This window comes from Hermetia illucens, chromosome 4, assembly GCF_905115235.1.
Source record: "Hermetia illucens chromosome 4, iHerIll2.2.curated.20191125, whole genome shotgun sequence".
Lineage (NCBI taxonomy): Eukaryota > Metazoa > Arthropoda > Insecta > Diptera > Stratiomyidae > Hermetia > Hermetia illucens.
Window position 1 is genome coordinate 164546713 of NC_051852.1, and position 23837 is coordinate 164570549.

General features: G+C 44.0%; 1 protein-coding gene across 1 annotated transcript in view; it reads right to left on the reverse strand.

Annotated features, from left to right (window-relative positions):
- LOC119653455 overlaps positions 1-23837 on the reverse strand; it is a 31960-nt gene that overhangs the window by 3231 nt on the left and 4892 nt on the right. Inside the window, exons 2-7 of the mRNA XM_038058064.1 lie at positions 22517-23012; positions 21985-22289; positions 21399-21923; positions 12574-12760; positions 11459-11931; positions 11080-11259 (exon numbers count right to left, since the gene is read on the reverse strand). Of these exons, the coding sequence (XP_037913992.1) occupies positions 11080-11259; positions 11459-11931; positions 12574-12760; positions 21399-21923; positions 21985-22289; positions 22517-23012 (2166 nt within the window). The remainder of the gene's footprint in view (positions 1-11079; positions 11260-11458; positions 11932-12573; positions 12761-21398; positions 21924-21984; positions 22290-22516; positions 23013-23837) is intronic.

Below are 23837 nucleotides of genomic sequence, written 5' to 3' on the forward strand. Positions count from 1 at the left end.
AGGAGGCGATTTCAATGCGTGGGCTCTTGAATGGGGCAGCCGAATAACTAATGTCAGGGGACGTGTTCTCCTCCAAGCATTCGCGGAGCTGGACGTGGTACTGGCGAATGTTGGGTCTTCGTATACTTTCCGGGGAAGGGGCCTGGGGTCTATAGTGGACCTGACATACGTGAGTGCCACTTTAGCCAGTAGACTCGCTTGGCATGTCAGTGAGGACTATACTCACAGCGACCACCAGGGAATCTGCATAGAGATCAAGGACGGATCGAGCTCGAAAAAGAGTTTTCGCAGAATGCCGGGTGGTATGCTTGGCTGGACAGTGAAAGCTTTCGAGAGGAACACGTTTTCCGCGGTGCTCAAATCCGACATATCCCTGAATGGTACGGCTGGAGAGAAAGCCACCCAGATCACTCGATGGGTGACGGAAGCATGCGATGCTACTATGCCCAGAAGGCGATTGCTCCCTAGTAGGCAACCCAATTACTGGTGGAACAACGAAATCGCAAGTTTGCGATCCGCATGTTTTCGGGCAAGGAGGCTTTGCCAGAGGCTCAGGGGAAAACCCGGTGGCGACGGTCGAGAGAAGGCATACAAGCAATTGCGTGGTCGCCTAAAGGAAGCCATTTGGAGGAGCAAAAGGAACTGCTTCAAACAGCTGTGCGACCATGCCGACATAAACCCTTGGGGCGAGGCTTACAGAGTGGTGATGAAAAGGCTGCGGAAATCACCCCAGGTGACCTGTCCGCGCCTCCTGAAACAGATTGTTACCACTCTGTTCCCTCACCACGAAAATAGGGGAAGGCAAATTTTTGTCCAGCTAAATGACGGCATAAAACCGCCTGTAACTGTGGAGGAGCTGCGGGAAATATGTGGTAGGTTCGGTGACAACAAGGCCCAAGGTTTGGATGGCATCCCCAACCGAGCTTTGAAACTGGCAGTGAAGACTAGGCCCGACCTTTTCGCCAACCCCTTCGAGGCATGCCTAAAAGAAGGAATATTCCCTGCCCAGTGGAAAAATCAAAAGTTGGTGTTGCTTCCGAAGCCTGGCAAGCCACCTGGAAAACGTCGTATCGTCCTATCTGCCTGTTGGATACAATGGGGAAGATGATGGAGAGAGTCATCTGCAACAGACTCCTGCCCATCGTCGAAGCCAACAATGGTTTGTCGGAACGCCAGTTTGGTTTCCGACGTGCCCACTCTACGGTGGACGCAATTGGCATGGTGGTAAACCTGGCAAAAGGTGCACTGATTTCTGGCGGCTGCTGTGCCGTGGTGGCGTTGGATGTCAAAAACGCATTGAACTCGGCCAACTGGAATAGAATTAAAGGGGCGTTGGCTGACATAGGTGTCCCCGGATACTTAGCGAATTTGGTGGAAAAGTACCTCTCAGAGAGGACTCTCTGGTACGGGACGGATGAGGGCCCCAAAGAGCACATTGTCACAGCCGGGGTACCACAGGGATCGGTACTTGGTCCCCTGTTGTGGATTATCATGTATAATGGGGTGCTTGCTCTTCCCGTCCCAGAGGGGACTACGATTGTCGGCTTTGCTAATGACCTAGCTGTGGTTGTTGCAGCAAAACACCCAGAAGATGTGGAGGTTTACGCAACGGAAATAGTGAGAGCGGTAAAATCCTGGCTAGAAAAGGCCGGGCTGACCTTGGCGGACGCGAAAACGGAAGCGGTCTTAATAACGAAATGCAGGAAAAATAATACTGTAAAAGTGGAGGTCGGTGGACATACGGTCGTATCAAAGCCGGCTATCAAATACCTGGGGGTAATGATTGATACCAAATTGAGTTTTAGGGAACACCTAGAGTATGCATGCCAAAAGACAGCCAGTGCCACCACGGCGCTTGCAAAAATGTTGCCAAATATTGGTGGACCGAAACACTGCCGGAGGTTGGTGCTAGCCGGAGTGGTGCGCTCCATCCTGTTCTACTCGTCGCCTGTGTGGGCTAATTCTTAGCTTCCACGATGGGCAGCATTCCCAGGTAAAAGTTCAACAACAGCTGTCCACAACATATAGTAGTTCTGCTGGCATCCCGCAAGGCTCCGTCGTCCCCGCAACACTTTTTCGCTATTTATGGCTAACATTCCTAAGCCCTTGACTTGATTTCTGGGGGCCCGAATGGGTTTTCATATGACATTTGTGATGATCCGTGTCCGGATAGCTGAGTGGTTAGAGCACAAGGATGTCGTGCGGAAGGTCGTGGTTCAAATCTCATTGGTGGCAGTGGGATTTGTATCATGATTTGACGTCGGATACCAGTCGACTCAGCTGTGAATGAGAACCTGAGCCAAATCGGGGTAATAATCTCGGGCGAGCGCAATGCTGACCACATTTCTTCCTACAGTGTACTGTAGTGTACCGTTACGGTCTTGAATGAAGTGCTCTAACACACTTCAAGGCCCTGTTCCAATATGGATTGTTGCGCCAACGATTATTATTTTCCCGAGTTATCACAATCTCGGCAGATGCCGGATTTTACCTAATACTAGCACTAAGTGCCAAGCATTTAGGCTCGGACGATCCTACCTAGTTAAAAACTAAAGGGGCACTGGTGGTGGTGGCCGATGGTAGGTCAGTGGGAGAATCTGTCGAGTACTCCCCGCAACATCGAGCACGTATGCAGAATGGTGTACTTCTGCATGGTTTGAACCAGACTGTGCGAAAGTCCCAGGACATCAAGGGAAGCCGTGAGGGATTTAGGTACAATACCTGTAGCTGACAATATTATGGGAACTACAACCACCCGCTCGAGACGCCAAATTTCCTTGATTTCCCGAGCCAATGGCTCATAGTTCACCTTCTTCTCCACGTATTTCCGTTCAATGTTGCTATTATGGGGGATAGCAACATCAATAATATACGCGGAGCGACCCGTCTTGTCAACTAACAGTACGTCAGGCTTGTTGTGTGCGGTATGGCGATCAGTCAGAACTTGCCGGTCCCAATACATACTGTAAGCAGAACTATCAAGTACTGCTTGCGGCTCATATCGGTAAACCGGACATGTCCCCGTGATCAGCCCATGCTTGTATGCAAGATTTTGATGGATAACCTTACATACAGCATTATGCCTGGTGATGTATTGCACCGGTGCCATAACAGTACAGCCAGAAATGAGATGGTCCAACGTCTCCACCCGTTCTTTCATGATGAGCTTTTTATAAGCTCGGGTGGCGACCACACCATCCTGAATTGCACACATGAACCCCTCCGTCTCAGCAAAGAGCTCCACAGCACACAGCCATCTGTTCGGCAGATGCAAATCGACAAATGGCTGCCAAAGACAATTCACGTGTTTACCGTGCATTGCCTTCGACTTCCATTCATCGATCCACTCCTGGTCCGACTTCACCCCACTCAGAGGATTGAAAGATCGATCCTTCAAGTTAAGTGGAGTCAGTCCACAGTCTGCCTTACAGACAGCCGCATGCAAGAGACTCGCCTGCTCTCTACTGTAAAAATAAGCGCGCAGCGAGTCGACTTGGCGATGATGTTGTGCCGCCACGTCAACCACGCCCCTACCTCCGATGTCACGAGGCAGGTTCATCCGCTCCACGATAGACTTTGGGTGATGCATTCGGAATTTGGACATAGTTGTCCGTATCCGCCGCTGGACGTTTTCCAGGTCGGTCTTCGTCCACGGCAATATTCCGAATGCATAAGCCAGTGAAGGGATAGCGAATACATTCAACGCGCTTATTTTATTCTTCCCCGAGAGATGCGATTTCAGCACCAGCTTTACACGTCGCAGGAATTATTCGGACAGCAGAGCTTCTTTCAGATCACCAACTCGAGCATGGGTTCCTTGCAGAATTCCTAGGTACTTGTAGAAGTCTGTCTCGGTCATAGCTTCGATGTGGAGGTCACCAATGCTATGTCCGGCATGTGGCTCGTGATGACCTTTGCGGATGGCTTGGATTCGACATTTGTCTAATCCAAACTCCATCCGAATATCACGGCTGAACATGTCTATTATTCGCAACAGACTTCTAAGATGGTCGTCAGTACCAGCATACAGCTTGATGTCATCTAAGTACATCAAGCGTGTCAGTTCGCACTTAGCACGTAGGCCATACTTTATTGCAAAACTATGCCCTCTAGCATCATTCAGTAGCCATGAAAGGGGGTTCAATGCCATACAAAACCAAAGGGGACTCAATGAATCCCCCTGGAAGATGCCCCTCCGTATGCGGATGGGCTCTGAGGTATTAGCACCCTCAGATGTACGGACTGATAAGGTGGTATGCCACCCTTCCATGAATGTCGCCAAAAACTTTATTAGTTTCGGATCAATGCGATACAGATGTAGGATATCAATTAGCCAGGTATGCGGAACGCTGTCGAAAGCCTTGGCATAATCGATATAGCAACTGAAGAGGTTTCTTTGGCCTCTAGTTGCTTGTCCTACAACTACCGAGTCGATAATGAGTTGCTCTTTGCAACCCCTTGACCCAACTCGGCAGCCCTTCTGCTCCTCGGACAGAATGTTGTTGGTCTCGAGGTGCGCATTGATCCTTCCACTAATAATGGACGTGATGAATTTGTAGAGAGTTGGTAAGCAAGTGATCGGTCTTGTGTCTGCGGGGTCCTGCACCGTGTCCTTCTTAGGGATAAGGTAGGTAATCCCCGCAGTGAGGAAAGGTGAAAATTCCTCCGGCCGACTCATGACCTCATTTATACTGCGTGCCAACCGACTGTGTACGCTGGTAAATTTCTTATACCAGAAATTCTGCACCCGATCCAGACCTGGGCCCCTCCAGTTCTTCGAGCTGTTTATGGCTCGTCGAACTTCCTCTTCGGTAACATCCGCGAAATTCATGCCAGGTGTATTGGCATGGCGGGTGCCTTCGGCGGTGATCCACTCAGCACGCTCAGCATGCCGGGCAGGTAACCCCCAAAATCCACCCCAATACTCTTTCGCTTCCGTCACCGAGAACTATATTGTCTGGGCGCTCTGTTGGGATTCGTTGAGAGATCTGAAAAAGCTCCGCTGGTTCCTCGCGTATGTTGCATTCTGGACACGTCTGGAATAACTTTCGCCATACCGTCGTAACCGACTGCATATGACAGAAAGTCCAGAATTTCAACAACAGGTGTCTCACAGGGGATGGCATAGTTCCGGCAAACCCTCTGCACTTTATTTCTCACCCGTCGGCTGGCACTGCCAGTGCTGATCTGAATCAGTCTAGCAATGTCCTGCCGCGTTCCAGACGAATTTTCCATGGTGGATCCCTTTTGTCACTCAAACCAATAATATTATTATTATTATTTGTGGTGATCCACTTCACCTCATTTCAAGTTGCGCATCTTCGTGGATGTGGAGTGGACCTTTAATGTCCTTGTCCGAACCACTGATCACCTGTTAGTTCTGTCGTGATGCGGTATACGGTACTGAAGGTATTATTATTTGCGGCAGCTTCTACTTCAATGATTTGTATGCATGGCGTCTACATATTTTATTAAGATTTTGTGTAAAACTGTACATTTTTTTCACCAAATATAGTATAAAAGGTGCAGGCAGTGCTCTTTCTTTCTTTACGGCACCCATTCTCAGAAATTACCCAACCGAAAAATCTGAAAAAAAAAATCAAAAGCCTGCCACTATATGGTGCCTAGGTTTGCTCCGAAATACTTCTTCTTTTTCTTCAGCCTTTGTCCCGTTCACAAGCGGGGTCGGCACGTCGTGATCGGCTTTGCCATTTGGCTCTATCGAATGCCTGATCTGGGTGCAATCTCGAGGCTTTCAAATCCCCATCCAGCGTATCAAGCCACTTAGGTCGGCCTTTTGGTCGTTTACCATCGACTTCGATGTTCAGATCAATCTTTGCAAGTGAATTCTCGTTTGCACGAATTGCGTGACCAGACGCCTCTCTCGCAACTTTTCCACGATTGGTGCAACCCCATAACGATCGCGGATATCCTCATTTCGGATGTGATCTAAACGTGTGACGCCACTAGTCCAACGTAGCATCTTCGTCTCCATTACCGCAAGATGCCGTTCATTGTCTTTTATGGTCGGCCAACACTCAGAGCCATAGAGAGCGACTGGACGGACGACATTGCGGTAAATTTTAGATTTGAGACGTTCGTTGATACGTCCATCACAAAGGACACCAGTTGTGGAACGCCACTTCATCCAGGTTGCGTTAATGCGTGAAGCAATTTCATAACGCAGTTCTTCATTGGCTGATAGCGTTGACCCGAGGTATTTAAATCGCTCAGTTCTGGGCAGATCACTGCCGCTGACAGTGATTCAGCCTGTTTCATGGGGATCTGTCGTCAAAAATTCAGTTTTGTTTAAATTCAATCTGAGACCGTGTTGCATGAGGCGATCATTCCATTTTTGAACAAGTTGCTCGAGATCATTTTTGCTATCAGATGCTAGGAAAACATCATCTGCATAAAGCAGTGTGTAGGGCGCCGGACGTTGGATATCTCGTGTGACGGTGTCCATAACAAGGACAAAGAGGAGTGGTGAGAGGGCACTTCCTTGATGAACTCCAACAGAGACACGAAGCGGTTTTGATACACCCGCCATACTTCGAACTTTACTTTTCGGATCGTGGTAGAGCAATTGAACCCACCGCACGAGTTCTTCTGGCACGAAGTGTTGTCGTAAAGCATACCAGATGAGTTCGTGTGGTACACGGTCAAACGCTTTCTCTAGATCCAGAAAGGCAATGTAAAGAGGGCGATGCTTCTCACGGTGTTTCTCCATGAGTAACCGCGCAGCGTGTATTGCGTCAGTAGTTCCGCAGTTCTTGACAGATCCGGCTTGATTCACGGTCATTTCAACGATTCCGCGAATACAGTTGTCAAGAATGCGTTCAAAAATCTTCATGGTATGGGAAAGTAACCGGATCGGACGGTAATTTGAACATTCTGCTGGGCTACCTTTCTTTTTCCATATTGGAACAGTGGTACTTTCTTGCCAGTCAGATGGTGTTCTTCCTTCCTGAATAACCCGGTTAAAGAATTCACTGAGCCACAGTGTTGGGTCCCAGCTCTTCGCTTTCCAGAGCTCAGATGCGATGTCGTCAGGTCCTGTTGCTTTCCCCGATTTCATTTGTTTTATTGCCTCCTCGAGTTCAGTTGCGCTGACTGGTGGAACTGCTCCAAATGTGGGCAATGATTGTGGAAGTGGAGGATGAGCAAATTCTTCAGTTGAAATCTGCTCGAAGTATTCTCGCCATCTATCCGTTGCGGCTCGACGGTTGGTAAGCAAAGTACCGTTCTTATCATTAACACAACAAAAGTGTTCGATATCCTGTCTGCGTTCATCACGGCTTTTAGCAAGTCGATACAGATCTCTCTGGCCATCCCGAGTGTCCGAATAAAGTTAATAATTGTGTATTACTATAATTTTTAGTAATTGCTTGCAAAGTTCATCCTAAAACAACGAATTTGCAGCAATGTAGGCACTACCCCCTCAACCGTCATCAGTGACCTGCTCAATGATAAATTTTCTTTTATTACGGCGCATACCCTGACAATTGTACCAGTACTGGAGCTCAACTGCACCACGTTCGATTTTACTTAATCGCAGCAGCAACAAAAGAGAGTCGATCTGCTTAACCTTCACATGTTTTTGTTGTCGTTTGCTGTAGTTGATGATTTGGCGTGGTAGGGACTTCTAATAGATACAAACTGACAATGGTTCGCGATTACATTCCCCTTAACCGGCATCGTGTTTGATCATAGAAAGTTTGGACTGACTGTACCTGAACTAAATTAAGGACTGTCGGCCAGCCAAATAATTGGCGATGATGATGAAATGATTATTTCATCCCGAAGTTGTGTGAACTGACGGTATCAAGAGTCGCAAGTATCGGATGTGGTAGACTTTGTTAGACTTTCATTCCTTGGCATATCTCTTGAAACACAAGAAAGAGTATTGCATTTTGACTTATATCGGAAACCAATTACTCCTAAACCAATTAACGTCTATAATGGCAATATCTATGGTAGAAATTGCAAATGTGGCAGGCCCTGACTCAGGAAAAACATTGTGAATTGAGGGAGCCCTGAGTGCGTCATACATGTAAAAGGGGGCGTACAATTTTTTTTTTCACCTAATATAGACAGATACAAGATGAGTACTTCCCGAAGCTAGTCTTAGTTTTGACGTTCGTTAGAAAGGGGGGAGCATGAGTGGGCAAAAGTAATGAGGGCCTATTCCAGAAACTAGCAAATCGACGATCACGAAGCTGCCTTTATATTGTTGTCCAGGCCTCAAAATGCTCTCCATACCGATATTTGCTCAAATTAAGTAAATAATAGTATATAACTATCCGTAACCCGTATGGATGAGGATGATCCCCCCCGGAAAGTCTATAAGAGCAATCTCTATGGTAGAAAAAGAAGACGAGGCAGACCCTGCCTAAGATGGAGCGATGGCGTAGGTCAGGACGTCAGACAGCTTTTAGGGATATCGAATTGGTGGACCTCGGCGCAAAACCGGGATGTCTGGAGTTCCTTATTAAGGCAGGCCTAGACCGTAATGCATCTCTAAATTTGATCAAAATCATACTATTACTAACAAAGTTACAGCAGCGCAAAGTTGTCTTTTTCGTGTAAATTTACTGCAACCCAAAATACAAAATATCAATATCACATTCAAGTGAGTAGTTTGACATGCTAAATATACAGATGCATTACGGGCTACATAACTGCAGCGTCTAGCTTCCGGTTTCCCGACTTGCCTTTTATTGTGGGCAATAAACACGAGTCACACAATGACCAACTCCCCGGCGGTGGTAAAACAGTGAGTTTCATTGCATAGCATAGCCAGCAATAGAGCTGCTACCCTTTCTTAATGTGTCTATGGGGTACCTGGCTCGTACGCAGACGAAATTCTTCATTGATTATTGGTTCAAGCCAGAATACCTTGATGACACGAAATATTGTATTTCCAGATTTTGGTCACAATAGCGAACGAATTAGACCTGTTAATTCTTCGCCAGACAAAAAGTTCGGTGCCTCCGTTGGCAGACATTGCGCTAGCTAGATATACAAATTGTTCGATGCTTTTGATGTTCATTAATACAAATAGGACTATACTACCTTTGGTTTTGCTGACTTGGCTTTTCTTGGCACCTTTTTCAAGTCAAGAGCCATTTAGCCAATGTCCATGACTCGCTAAGAAAGCACACAGATACCATGTGTTTCAGCTCTCCCACGACTTTCTGGGAAGCTTACACTGTTCCTCCATTCTTTGGCTTCATTGCATGGCATACTCCGATATGAGGTTATCACACTTTTCCAATGCTTGTAATATCAAATGCCTTATCCTGCTTTTGAACACTACGTCTATAAATAACTAGTTCGTACGCTGATGAGGTATTTTGGTATTGTCACGAGTCCATGAAAGCTTGGAGTTTTTGAGTAAAAATGGGCATCCTTTCCATATGCTGTCTTAACTTGGCGTGGCGTTGAGATAGCCGTATCTCCAGATTGCGAACAAAACAGCAAAAGCGAAAGGTCTCAGATTCCCCGGACTTAAGACAAGTGCAGCAATTGCAAATAACAGGTCTGCGAGGTAATCCGTATCCGCATGTTACGGTGGCTTGTCATACCATCCGCAAGAGGTGGAGCTTTACCAGATGTTATACGATTGAAAATCGTAGTGACGGGTTTTTTGTACCTTTTCAGCTGCCCATCATCGTGGATGATGGGCCCACCGTTACCCTCACAGTATCATCAAATCGTTACGATTGCTCGATACGTTACATTGCAGTTCATCACTGTAACGAAACTCTCTTGCGTTGGGCTCACCTCCGCTTGCAGCGATCAACAGAGCTTCCGCATTCATCGATCCGTCTCCACATCTTCGTAGTCAGCCAGGTCTAATGGCATCCTTTCGAGACACCCGAAATACAGACACTTTGGAGTGATATTAGTGCTCATCAATATTCTCAGGTAGGTTGTTCAAATCTTTGTCATTTATTATTCCTGTAGGAGGCATCCGGTGCTTTGGAGTCCTAGTTTGGTGTAAATAGTATCCAGTTGCTTCGTCTGGCTGTAGAATAGAAAGAAAGCTATTCCGTTCCAAGCTAGTAGGCGCCTTATTGACCATAATCTTATCCGTTTTTTTAAATGATTTGTGAAAAAGAACATAAATGCCTATCGTGGTTTTCTTATGCCGCACATAGCTGGTGTTCCTACTGATGAAAGTATTCTGTCGTGCATTCTTCTTCTGTGTACTTTGACTCTAATTTCATCATACATCTGAGTATTTCTGCCCCAATTACTTTAGATCGTTGTTAGTTGGACCCTGAGCCCCTTAGGACAATTGCGAGTTTTCCTTTAATTCTTTTCACATCGCTATTTATGGAAAAAAAAATAACAAAATATTGGAAAATAATAAGGTTTTGTGTTTACACAAAAATGATGAATTGCCTCTGCCCTGGACGGAACCGTCAGTCACCCAAGAAGAGAAATCCGTGGACCACAAGGAAGGAAGTAAGTTGCTCCTTAAGTGGTCCGGACCGGTCATCAAGTGGATGCGAACTAAGGACTCCCAGCATTTTCAATAAAAAAATATTGAAAGTTCCACACTCACTCCGGAGCAGCCCTTTCAGCGTAAGTATCTGGATATGATTGATCCATTCTCAAGTCGTCATCTTCCAATCGGGACCTATGTTAAGCTAAAAACAACCTGCTTGGGGGAAAGAATTTTGCATACGGCAGCATGTGCGCCCTTCTGACTGAACTGAATATTCTGTTAAAGGTACATTTAAATGTGCGATTTGACGGCGGTTCCTTCTCCTTTTTAGACGCTCAAGTGAAAGTGTTGGCATTCCAAAGCTCAACAACAGTCAAGTGGATCCTTTTCAAATAAGCATTTGCTCATTTGGAGTCAACATGGTAGATTTTGCCTTCTCCATGTAAAGGGGAGAATTTAGCTTCTGAATGGATATTTTTGTAAACATTTCCTATATCTCTTTCCATCTGCATTGGAGCAAATGTTGATATTATTGCCAAAGCTGCAATTCATCCTTGACTACTATTTAAGTTAATTTAAGTCTTCACGGCAGCCAGCCATTATATTATTTGTTTGAAACTCACCAACAAACAGAAATTGCACTGCAAAACCCCAACTCTATTATGAGATTGATGGAAATGCTCGATAACTTTTCGTCGTGATGAGCATCGATAGTCGCAAACACCGCAACGATATGGCATATCGAGGACGCAATGAGTCTTCTGCGTGTGGCCGCTCAACATTGGAATTGAATTGAAACGAGCCTGAAACGAGAGAAGAAGTCAGTCTTAACAAACGGCCGGAAACATAAATATTAGTTAAACAAGGCAAGCGCGAATTCACATAGAACCTTCCAGTTCATGTGTAATATGAGATTATTTGTAATCCCAATTTCTTTCATGAGAATTAAAACTGTTTCTGTTTCGCCTTTGGAATGTATTCATATTCAAAAGTGTCTCTCACCTCACAGATTATGCAGTTATATGTTTGCGCAGGATTTTTCGTAATCAAGGCATGAATGAAGTCTTGATGCTTTTTCAATTTTTCTTCATTTTCGAATCTTTCCAAGCAACAAATGCATTGCAATGGATTTTGCGCATCGGAGACGAGATGATCGAATATGTGAGTTTGTAATTTGATGTTGTTGTCAAATGTTTGCTTACAATCCGGACATTGTACCGAGAAGGTCTCTACGATTGGGAACTTGTGATCTTCCGAACTCAAGCCGTTGAGAACTCCATAGAATGTCTCTTCAAAGAGTACCGACTCATCGTCCTTATCTTTATCGCCATCATCTTTCGCAGCCTTGATAGCTTGTTTCCGGCGAGGTTCTGTAGGCGGTGCTACAACTGGTGACTTCTCTTTTTTCTTTTCTTTCTTCTCTCTTTCTGGTGAAATTGAGGCGGCGGCTCGTTTTGTGTTTTGCTTTTGATTGGCTGTAAGAAATTAGTTTGAATATTATCTTGAATGTAGTTGGTTTTTTTATCAGGAAAATTCGAACGTAAAAGGAAGAACAGATAAGTCTACAAAGTATTTGTTCTTGTAAGAAGCAGGAAATTTTTTTATTGTGTTTTTTTGATTGGTTAGGATGTTTAAGAAATATGTTTCCTGCCTTAGAAATTTTCCGAAGAACGGAAAATGTTTATGTCATCACCTAACAATTTGGGTTCACTTTTTTGAGCCCCCGACAACATGACGAGCAATCATCATAAGCTGGAGGCAGAGGCATTTTACATGTACACCAAGAAGATTTTACGAATAAATCGAATTCGAAGATTAGCATATCAAACAGAGATCCACTTCCGCAAATGTCCACAGAGCAATAACAAAAATGAATCATTTTCAATTTCAATTTCGAATTTATTTGCAAACGATTTATTCCTAAAATAGCTTGTTTTCTGCTGAATTATCGAACAAAAAATAACGCAAGACGTAAAGAGTTTTATCTTTAAAATAATATTTTTTTTTTTTTGGCATAACTGTTAAATATCTCAAAACTTAATTAGATTAACATGTGGGTTTTTGGGAGAAAACTAGAGTTTTTAACTTGATTCATTTTTTAATAATTGTGTACTAACATTGCTTATTTGTAGAGCCTGGTTTGCGGCCACGTCGTGATGGTGTGTGCGCTGGGGGCTCTTCCTTCTTAACAACAACTGGAATTTTCTTCAATGCGCCGGATTTTAAAATCGAAGGCGGTGACGTGGATGACATCGGTTCTGGGGTTGTGTTGATTTGTGCACAATTGAAAGGGTTGGTAGCGACCTGAAAATACATAAATAAGTGTTCAAGTTTGTGTTTCCTTGGTTCTAACCTGAAATGTTTCTATATATGGAAAACCCAGTACAAGACAGATGGAAGAATAAACACTAACTCCTGAGTACGTTTTGATCCGGAAGGTACCGATAACTACCAATTTACAGCTTCTCAGATGTTTCTGCACTTCTCTACAGCAGGGCTATCATTTTTCGTGCTAACGTATTAGGTTGTGAGTAGCTCCCCTAGGAGAGGTTAAAAGACCGGAGAAGCCGCAAGCATTCCAGTTTGATATTTTATGTTCATTGTACTGTCACTAAAACGCCTATACAGCTGCCCGTCTGTCGCTCTTGTCTGCGTCTGAGAAAGACCTCAGATTTTTCCTTTTCGTTGAAGAATATCCTCGCGAGTTATTTAAGTTCTGAGGAGACCCAGTGGCTGCATAAGAAATGCAGGATCTTTGCTCCCCTTCTTTAAACTAGCTTCATATAGTTGAGAACACTACTTCCGTTTTTCCGTGTGGTAATTTAGGGCGAAGGTGTTCGTTAAAAATCCTACTCGGGTTTCATATTCCCTTTTTTCAGGGACAACAAAAGCGTCCTCTTTCCTCCCAGGGTTTCCGCCAGCCAGCATGAAATCAAATTTCTCCATTCTGCTGCGCGGAAACTTCCAACTATCCTCTTCAGAGCAGACTTGTCAGTAGATAGCTTAAAGTGAAAGAGTCAGAACCTTGGTGAGCCAATTTGTCAATCACCTCACTGTTAGCGATAGTCAAGTGCCATGATATTCGCGTCAAGAAACATACTTGATAGTGGGTGGCTTAGCGCAAAATAGTCAGATCCTCGGGAAGCCAATTTTCCAACCCCTCACTGTTAGCGATATTTGCACGCCATGGCATCTGCGTCAAGAAACAGACTCGTGGCGGAGCGAGCAGGTGTGAATCGTGGTAGCCAGATTCAGTGACGGATCGAAGCTTCAGAAAAGCTAACTGAAGGCAGCTCAGCGAAGGATGTCGCTAACCATCAGCAACATCGACATCGCCACGGATTTCGTGGGCCAGCCAACACGGAAAATTGTCCGGACCAAGAATTAATTTAAGCATAATTTAAAGTTTTTTAATGAATTATTGTGATTTAAAGTTGTTTATTAATTAGATAAAACTAAAACCCGTTAGGCCGCAAGAGTCGGCGCTACCTCTTTCTCTTAAAAAAAAACACCGCAAAAGGCGGCGCAGGACCATTTTCTTCTTTGCTCTGCTCCTTTCTGTACTCGTTCCACTGGTGCTCAAAGGTGGCGGTGAGGAAGACGGGGCGGCAACCCTGTCGGCCAAACCAAAACCAAATGGTCGAGGAGAACCTTCATAGAGGTGGCACCGGGAGACGCTGTACTCACTTTGGTTTGCCGGCCGTGATGCAGTAGGAGAATGCTCCAAAGGCCTAATCAGGGCGATCAGACCCGAGTCTGCACGGGGACTCATCTGAAGTGACAACTGGCCACGAAACCTTACCAGGGGTATACTGGTACCATGGGAACCGGGATAGCTCCTGGACTCTCATATTTAGGATGAACTCCCGTTGTATGTGAGTACAGCTCGGTTATTTGCGGTAGGCCCCCTAATGGGAGTTTCATGGGGGTTATGCTCAAGCGAGAAGAGACCTTCGGGCCTCGGCGTAGTGTTGCGTTTCAACACGGGTGCCGGACTCCTTAGTTCGGTAGAGAATTAGGTATGTCTTGCATCCACCAGTATGAATGCTAAGCCATGCACTTGGCATAGACTGGTACCGTTGTTGCTTGTCTCAGCGGGGCTCTGATTGTGGTCACAAAATCAATCCATGTCTTAAGAAGACCGTGGGATTAAGTCGCAAGACAGGTGCTGACGTTAAACCCTCAAGGACTTAACTGTACTCGTTCCACTGACGTGTTTTTTCTCTTGTGGGTTCGCTTTCGCTCACGATGTCTCCGTCGGAATACAGGCAAGTTCCTCGGTAACTACAGTGGCCGTACGGGTTCGCGCGTAGCAGCCCAGCAGCGTGCTTGCTCCAACTCGAGGAGGCCCAATTTTGCTTTGGCCGGCGTCACAACGGATGCCGTTCGCTTCAATCACGCGCTGGTTGAGCTAGACGACAAGGCAGTTAAGCTTGTCTCCGACGTTCTCGAGGACTGTTCTTATAAACGACTAAAAGAGCAGCTCATAAAAGGCCTGTCAGTAAGTGAGCCGGCTAAACTTAACCACTAACTGACAGAACTAACGTTAGGTTACTGTGCGCCAAGCCAACTGCTGTGTGAAATGAAGCAGTTGGGTGATTACAAAGTCGGCACCGAGCTGCTACAGTCTTTGTGACTGCAGAGGTGGCATGTGCGGATTCGGGGTCTTTCGATACGTTGACCGCCATCGCGGATAAAATTCATGAGATGATCTGTCTCGCGACAACTCAAGCCAGATGTTGCCATTTTTCGTGATAACAGACTTTGCTCGGGTGAAGTCGACAGATTTTCAAATCACCAACTAGCATATGAAGCCATCGTTGTTTCCTCCGGCTTTTTGGTCCTTGTGTCCGGTTGGCGCTAAGTTATCACAGCGGAAAGTCGCGGAGTTCCAATCTCATTAGTAAGAGAGAGGGCTTTGTGTCGTGATGGGATGTCGGATACGTCTAATGAGTACCTGACTCCAATAGGAGTAATAATCACGGGCGAGCGCAGTGATGACCATATTGCCTTTCATAGAGCACTATTACGAGATAGCCGTGTCTCTTGCAATTTTTTCACGATTGAAGCAACCCCATATCGATTGCGAATGTCTTTATTTCAAACCTGATTATAGCGTGTGACGGCACTGATCTGACGCAATGTCGTCGTTTTCATTACCGCGGTCATATCCAAAATGCATCTCACTCACAAAAATAATTTTCAAATTGATGGCTATTGCTTCTATGCCACTAAGCATCGGGAAGGGAAAGCCTCCCCGAGACACTAGACTTGACATCATCCCACCTGGATAGCCCACTTATTGATTAGCAGATCAACGAAAAATCCCGGACCTGATTGGCTTTGTTGTTTGCTCTAACATTGCCGCGCGTACGGCTAGGGGAAATCTGGCGACACCGCCTTTTTCGCTGGTTCCCCGCCACCAATCCTAACCACAATCGCCCGTCTGCGTCGATTAATACCGACGTGACAGCCATCTATGGTGAAGCCCGTCATCACCGTCACCACCAGGTGTGAAATAATGTTCGAAGATCGGCGAATGACTGTTGGAATTCTTGAAGCTTTAATTGACAGAATTTTGAAAGAAAAGTTAGGCTACCTCAAGGTGTATGCCTAGAGCGACCATAATAAACTCAACAAGTTATTGCGAGACCTTGAAAAAACTCAGATGGGCAATCCAAAATCGTCATAGGAGAAAAATCACCAAAAGCGTAAGACTGCACCACGACAATGCGCGTCCGCATGTCTTGCAACAAACAAAAGACTTAATCGAGGGTTTTGGCTGGGAATTCATTGTCCATCCGCTCTACAGCCATGACATCGTACCCAGCGATTTCCATCTGTTTCCGAAGTTGAAGGAGCACCTAGGCGGTCAACGATTCGCGACGGACGACGAGTTGCAAGACTCAGTTTCCAGGTTTCTTAATGGGTTGGTGGCGGACTTGTTTGAGGTGGGAATGCAAAAGGGGATTCATCATCATCATCATCAACGGCGCAACAACCGGTATCCGGTCTAGGCCTGCCTTAATAAGGAACTCCAGACATCCCGGTTTTACGCCGAGGTCCACCAATTCGATATCCCTAAAAGCTGTCTGGCGTCCTAACCCACCCATCTTAGGCAGGGTCTGCCTCGTCTTCTTTTTCTACCATAGATATTGCCCTTATAGACTTTCCGGGTGGGATCATCCTTATCCATACGGATTAAGTGACCCGCCCACCTATTGAGCCGGATTTTATCCACAACCGGACGGTCATGGTATCGCTCATAAATTTCGTCATTGTATAGGCTACGGAATCGTCCATTCTCATGTAGAGGGCCAAAAATTCTTCGGAGGATTCTTCTCTCGAACGCGGCCAAGAGTTCGCAAGTTGCCGACAAATATAGAGACTGCAAAAACCATAAGATCAGCATCTCTACCTGTATGTGGACCTTTTTACCTTTTACAATTTGTGCCCACATATGCATCTTTGACTTTTAAAAAAATTTTTTACTTTGACACTTAGGGTTATCATAATAGATCCGTTTTTTATCGCCAGTGACGATGCAACGCAGAAAACCTTTTCTTTTGTGCCGTTCAAGGAGTATCACGCACGCCTCCTACCAACAAGACGATCTCACAATGTACAACTTTAATGATATTCTGGACAAGCACAAATCACCAACAGCTCCTGGGACCGAAAGAATTCTGTACTGAACTGGTTAACTGACAGCAACAGACTTCACCTCTCTAACTCATTTACTAAAATTTGGAAAAGACTTCAGCCACCTCTGGAATGGAAGAATATAAAAATTGTACCGGTTCACAAGAAAGACAAAGATCCCTCGGACATAGTAAATTACTGTGTTTATGGAAACTGAGGGTACCCTCTCAGAACACTGCTATGCCTACAGAAAAGCTAGGTCTACGTCTACTTTGACCACATCGTGCATAAATGAGTTTCTGCTGAGTCAAGGAAAAAAAAGTGAAGGCTGGTACAATGGAAACCAGGTTTATGAGGGAGTTGACCTCAGAACCTTGGCCAATATTATGAGAAGGAATGAAATTAGGCACCTGATGATGGGCGAATGGTCTGAAACAGTTAGAAATGGCTTACCCCAGGGAAGCGTTCTGAGCCCAGCACTCTTCAACTTATACACAACCACTTTCCATAACAAATTACATGAATCAGTACATATCTACCAATATGCTGATGAGTTTCTGTTACTAGCAGCATATAAAGATATTCAGGGTGTCGAAAAACTTCTACAGGACCAAATCAACATCTTCCTTAACGTATGTGGTGCGCTTAGCTTACCGGTTAATCTTAACAAGTCCAGCGTAATCACTTTCAAAAAAAGCAGAATCGCACTATGTCACATTTTGGTCAATCGAACGACGAAAACAAGTCGAGAAACCGGAAGCTGGACGCTTCAGGTACGAAAGGTTTTGTGTATTTCTTAGTACGTAGCACGTAATATATCCATATATTATGTGAGAGTATCCACTTTCGGGTGATATTGACATTCATAGTCTTCAATTTTCAAAGAAGCGACAAATTTGAGGTACTATAACTTTGTTAGTAATAGTGCGATTTCCACCAAACTTGGTAAGATCATGCTCTATATTATAGCCTATATCACTGCAAAATTTCATGGTACTAGGATAAACTTAAGGGGGGTTTCTAACCAATTACAAAAAATTGTAGTAATATACTATTATTAACTTTATTTAAACAGTTATCGGTATGGAAGGTATTTCGGAGCCCAGGCACCATATAGTGGCAGCCTCTTGATTTTTTTCAGATTTTTCGGTTTGGTAGTTTCTGAGAATGGCCCCCTTAAAGAAGTGATCACTTTCAACCCCCCGCGCTCCCCACCCTTCCAACGAATTTCAAAACTAAGATTGGCTTTGAAAAGTACTAATCGAGACCTTTAATTTGATACCCCACGTGACTATATTTGATGAAAACAAATTTTACACCCCCCTTTTGCATGTATGGGGACCCCCCCCCCTTAAATTCGATGTAAAAGGATGTAATTCACTGTATGCGTGAGCGTTCACAGTTCCCACCTTTCTACCAAATTTGGTGTCAATCGCTATAACCGTCTCCGAGAAAAATGCGTGTGACGGACGGACAGACAGACAGACAGTAAACCGATTTTAATAAGGTTTTGTGTTTACACAAAACCTTAAAAACGAAATCACTTTTCTGGGTAGGACAATAACTGCTTCTCTGTCAATTGAAAATCACACCACTAATATGATCGGAAACGCAATAAGAGCGGCAAAAAGCGGTTAAACTGTTTCCAGCAACTATTAGACCAGTTTTCAATTACGCTGCCGCTTTTACTGTTAGATCACTCCAATATCTAGACAATAAAGTAGCTCAAAAGGTGCCTGGGGCTAACCAAAACAGCACCCTTCCACCTTGTACATGCCCTTATTAATGAGCCCCCACACAAATTTAGAACAAACTTCCTAGCAGCCAAAGATTTGATTAGGCTTAAAGGAACTCTACCATCGTCTTACAAACTAGTGACAGAAAATCTGGCCTCTCGAAAGTATCAGGGGTACAAGCTTAAATTTGCTGTTTGCTCACAGATGTCATGCCACATTTTTTTTTGTAGTACGACATTTATCAACAAGTGTCAGTCCATATCATCAGCAATTTTATGCAAAAACATTTTTTTTCTCTTCAATTGTCATGTCCAGTTTTGTTCCCGGAAAAAAGGATTTGCGGGAAGCTATTTTTTTTTTGCGTTAATTTGAAGAAATCAGCCGCTGAATAGCATCAAATGCTTGTGGAGGCCTGCGGCGACAATGCTCTATCGGAAACTGAGACTGTTTCCGTCGATTCAAAGATGGCGATTTCAATCTAAGCGACAACGATCGTAAAAATCGGCCTAGGAAAGTTAAGGAACACGAATTGGAGGCTCTTCTGGACAAGGACGATACTCAAACGTTGAAAATGCTCTCTAAGCAATTAGGTGTTTCTCAACAAGCCGTTTCCATGCGGCTACGTGCAATGAGTAAGATTCAAAAGATCGGAAGATGGGTGTCTCATGAATTGAACGATAGGCATATGGAGCGGTGCCAAAACACATGCGAAATCTTGCTTGCCAGACACGGAAGAAAGACTTTTTACATCGGATTGTGACTGGCGACGAATTTTCGAGAATCCTAAACGAAAAAAATCGTGGGTTGACGCCGGCCAACCAGCGATATCTTCTGCAAGGCCAAATCGCTCCGGACGGAAGACGATGCTGTGCATGTGGTGGGATCAGCGGGGTATTGTCTAATATGAACTGTTGAAACTTGGTTCAACTGTCGATGCCCATCGTTATCACCAACGACTCATCAAATTGCATCGTGCTCTGACTGAAAAACGGTCGGAATGTCAGCAAAGACATGAAAAGTTGATTTTCATCCATGATAATAATCCATCGCGCACATCGAAAAAATTTCGAAACTACTTAGAAACACTCAACTGGGGGATACTACCACACTTCGCTTATTCACCAGACGTGGTTCCATCCGACTATCATCTGTTTTCGTCGATGGGGCACTCGCTCGCTCAGCAGCACTTCGATTCTTACGTAGACGTCCAAAAATGGATTGATGAGTAGTTTGCCTCGAGAGATCAACAATTTTATTGGCATGGTATCCATAAATTACCCGAGAGAGATGGAAAAAATGTATTTTAAATAATTTTTTTTTGGTTCCTATAAAAAAATGTTTTTCTTGAAAAAAAAAAAAAAAACAGCGGATTTAAGCTTGTGCACCTGGTATATAATTGTTTCAGGGAAGTTTTCGACCTCAGGGTATCTCACGAGGGTCATTGCTCGAATGGAATGCCGAACAGGACAGTTGGGGAAACCAAACAAGAATGGATGGTAAAAGTCCAAAACAAATTAAACTGATCCGGAAGAAATGGTTTCGCGGTTTATGCCACCGATGCAGCAACAACAAAAGAAGCCACGAGTTGTGCTGTGGTCTCAGCATCTTCCCGTATAAAGGTAGACTATAGAATGAGAGCGATGACGGTCCTCGCTGCGGAACTCATGGGCATGAAACAGGCTACACTGCTGGCCAAAGACGGAGTCGATAGAAAATAGTAGTATAACGGGCTCTTAAAAAGCCTATACACTGCTCAAAAACCAAAAGTCCAACCATCCAATTATATGGGAGATCTTCAGCGAAATTGAGAATTCTAACATCCAAGAGATAAAAGTCATATTGCTAGCTTCATTCCAACACTGCCTGTGAAACTACCAGAATTCATTGATTCGCAAACAGCTCCCACAATCAAGACCCTCAAAAGACTCTATTCGGGTCATGTATACTCCAAGTTTTTTCTCTTAAGAATTGGTAAACTAAGCAATCACTTTTGTCACACCTGCGGCGTCCCAGAGATAGTTGATCACATATTCTTCTCATGTCAGATCTTTGCCGCTTTTAGGAAGAATTATAGTTGAATCAATCCAGATGAAAGATTTAATAGATTTTATTAAGAAATCCGGAGTCAAACTTTTAAAAACAGTTATATTCTCACTGCCTTAACGTTTCAAATTAGCAATTATCGCACACAGAAAATAGTTTTCATACGGTCAGTCAACCGCCTGTTGATTGACGGAGTTAATCAATTTCCATGCCTTTGAAGAAAAAAATCGAAACCAATAGAAAAACCTTTCTCCGTTGGGTTTATGTTACACAATCAACTTTTAGCATTGAGTGGAGGCTATTCATAACAGTTTCCTCTGAATCCTTTATGTCGGCGGAAAACCTTCCAAGGATTCCAAAGGAAATTTTCATGTGAAATGTCTTTTGCCGTTTTTCATTTGAGAGTTAATTGAATTAACTTGAATTTAGCAAAAAATCCCAAAAACTTAAGTCTACGTCAAATAAATTTTTTGCAAAAGATTGTCACAGAAACTAGAACTTGAAAATCCAACAACACTCACCTTATTCAATCGAGTGATAAGACTTTCCATTGAATCCACTCGAGTTTGTTCCGAGATATGTTTCGTTATATTGTTGAATGTCTCCAATGGGGATGTTCCGTATTGTTCACGCCAAACCAACTCATCTAAAAATTGTTGAATCATTTCTCGCGATAACAACGATAATGTGTTCTGGAACATCCGCGGCACAATTCGTCTCAGATAGTCCATAACATGAGCATTTGAATGTTTAGCTGTTTTGTCAGCTGCTGGAATTTGAATGATATTTTTGAAGCCCATTCCAACCAACACACCCTTGTCGATGGTCAAGTCAATGGTTAAATTGCTCTCCTTCAGTACCCAGTCCTTTAACGGTTCTAATATTTTAACAAATCGCTTTTTGTAGCTAACTTCCTTTTCGTTTATTGGTTCAATAGCACGCAGACGAATTACTTTTGTGAATGGATCGAAGACTCCAAGAACTTCGACTTTGACTTGTCTTTGTTGACCGTCTTGTGTTGTTGTTCCCAAAGAAATCACACCAACCTGCGGGAAGATGCTCAATGAATAGGATGTTCTGCTTACAATGCAATTCTGATGGATGTACCTCGATATATTTTCCAATCCCGCCCATTGGCTTCAAGTGTTGATAAATTGCTATACTGCAGATGGCTCGAAGCCATGTGTAAACTGTCTTCACATAAAAACTATCTACTTTAACCCATTGGATCACATTCTGGATGCTCGTTTGGCATGACCAATGGTAAACTAATTTGAGAATGCATGACGGCGGGTGAGGAGCCCCCTCGAAAATTGAACCATTGAAAACAGAAATGAATCGAACCGGCCGACAGTCACTGATCCATACGTAGCCTCCTGAATATGGAAACTTCGATACGTCTGAGTAGACACCTAGAAGTTTGGCATAAAAAAATCGTGAATGTCTAATCGTGAATGGTCTAATTTAAAGGATGTGGTCTAAGTATCTGCTGTGATTACTGGGAGGGACGTTTTTTTTTAATAATTTTATTTGAAAATTGGAAGTTTAATGGACAATATTGAGATTTTAAGAAAAAAGGTCACTAAATTTTCTTATTGCATGTACTCATGACAATATTTTTCCAAGACTAATTACTCACCTAACTTCAGATCATTCTTCCTATGCTTCAAACATTTCTGCTCCGACCTCAACAGACCCTGCTGTATAAGCCATTCTGTGAATTTGGCTGGAGTAAGTATCAGTACCACTTTCACTTTCGAATCCAGTTCCGGTCGATTGGTTGTTGTTATCGCATTGACGCGGAGTGATGGTCTGGCAACAACAACCAGTGATGGGAATGTTTTCCCTTGTATTTTGCTGAAAGTAAGCTCCTTGGAATCAGGTCCAGTTAGAACATTTTTCTTTGCAACGTTGCCAATAGTAAGACCGCCCATTGCTGAAGACTCGACTGGACGACATAAAGCTTCATCGACTTCTTTTTCTTTCGGTGAGGATTTATGATGATGATGATGAGATTTCTTTGATTTGCCCTCGGATTCTTGTTTTTTCAACTTGGCTTCTTTCTTGATGTTGGCGATACGTTTGGCAAGTGGAACGTCATCTTCGTCGTCGTCGTCATCATCTATTATGATAGGCTGGAATGAAAGAAAAAACAGGTTAAAAAGAATTAATTAGTGGTTCACATAATTATTCTTGAAATGACTGCTTGTGAACGATTGTGGAAAAATAATTAGTCTAAGAATGAGCAAAAGGCGAGTATTACCAAATAATCACTGACTAGAAAATATTTATTGGAATATTGTAAAAGACGAAAAAGATGTCTTTTAATCATATACCGATAAAACAGTGTGAGGAACGCAGTGACCCGCTGCGCATTACATGGTGGCGATTTTGTAAGAACAAAGAAGAAATGACTTAACATTCGTGATTAACAACTATTACGAATGTGGAAAAATAGTGGAACCAAGTTAAAGACACGATCCACAAAGCGGCTTATGCAACCCTCGGGGTGACCAAGCCAGGTAAGCGGTTCATCAACTGAGATACTTGGCTTTGGAATGACCATGTTGAAATGAAAGTCCGTGAAAAGAAACGCCTCTATTACAAGTTTTTCGACGATGAAACGCTCGCCAATTGGAAAAATTTACAAGAATGCCAATCGGAAATAAAGCGATTGCTGTCACCCGAGTGATCCATTACAAAGAACTTTACGATAAACTGGACACTCGGGATGGCGAGAGAGAGCTGTATTGACTTGTCAAAAGCCGACACTAACGCACACAGCGTATCAAACACTTCTGAGGCGTTAATAACAAAAACGGTACTTTGCTTACCACCGACGGACCGCGATTTTGCACGCAAATTTCGATAAAAGTATTTGTTTGTACTTCAGTTCTACAGGCATTGCCAACGTTTAGAGCAATTCCATCTGTCAATACCACAGAAGTCGAGAAAGCAAT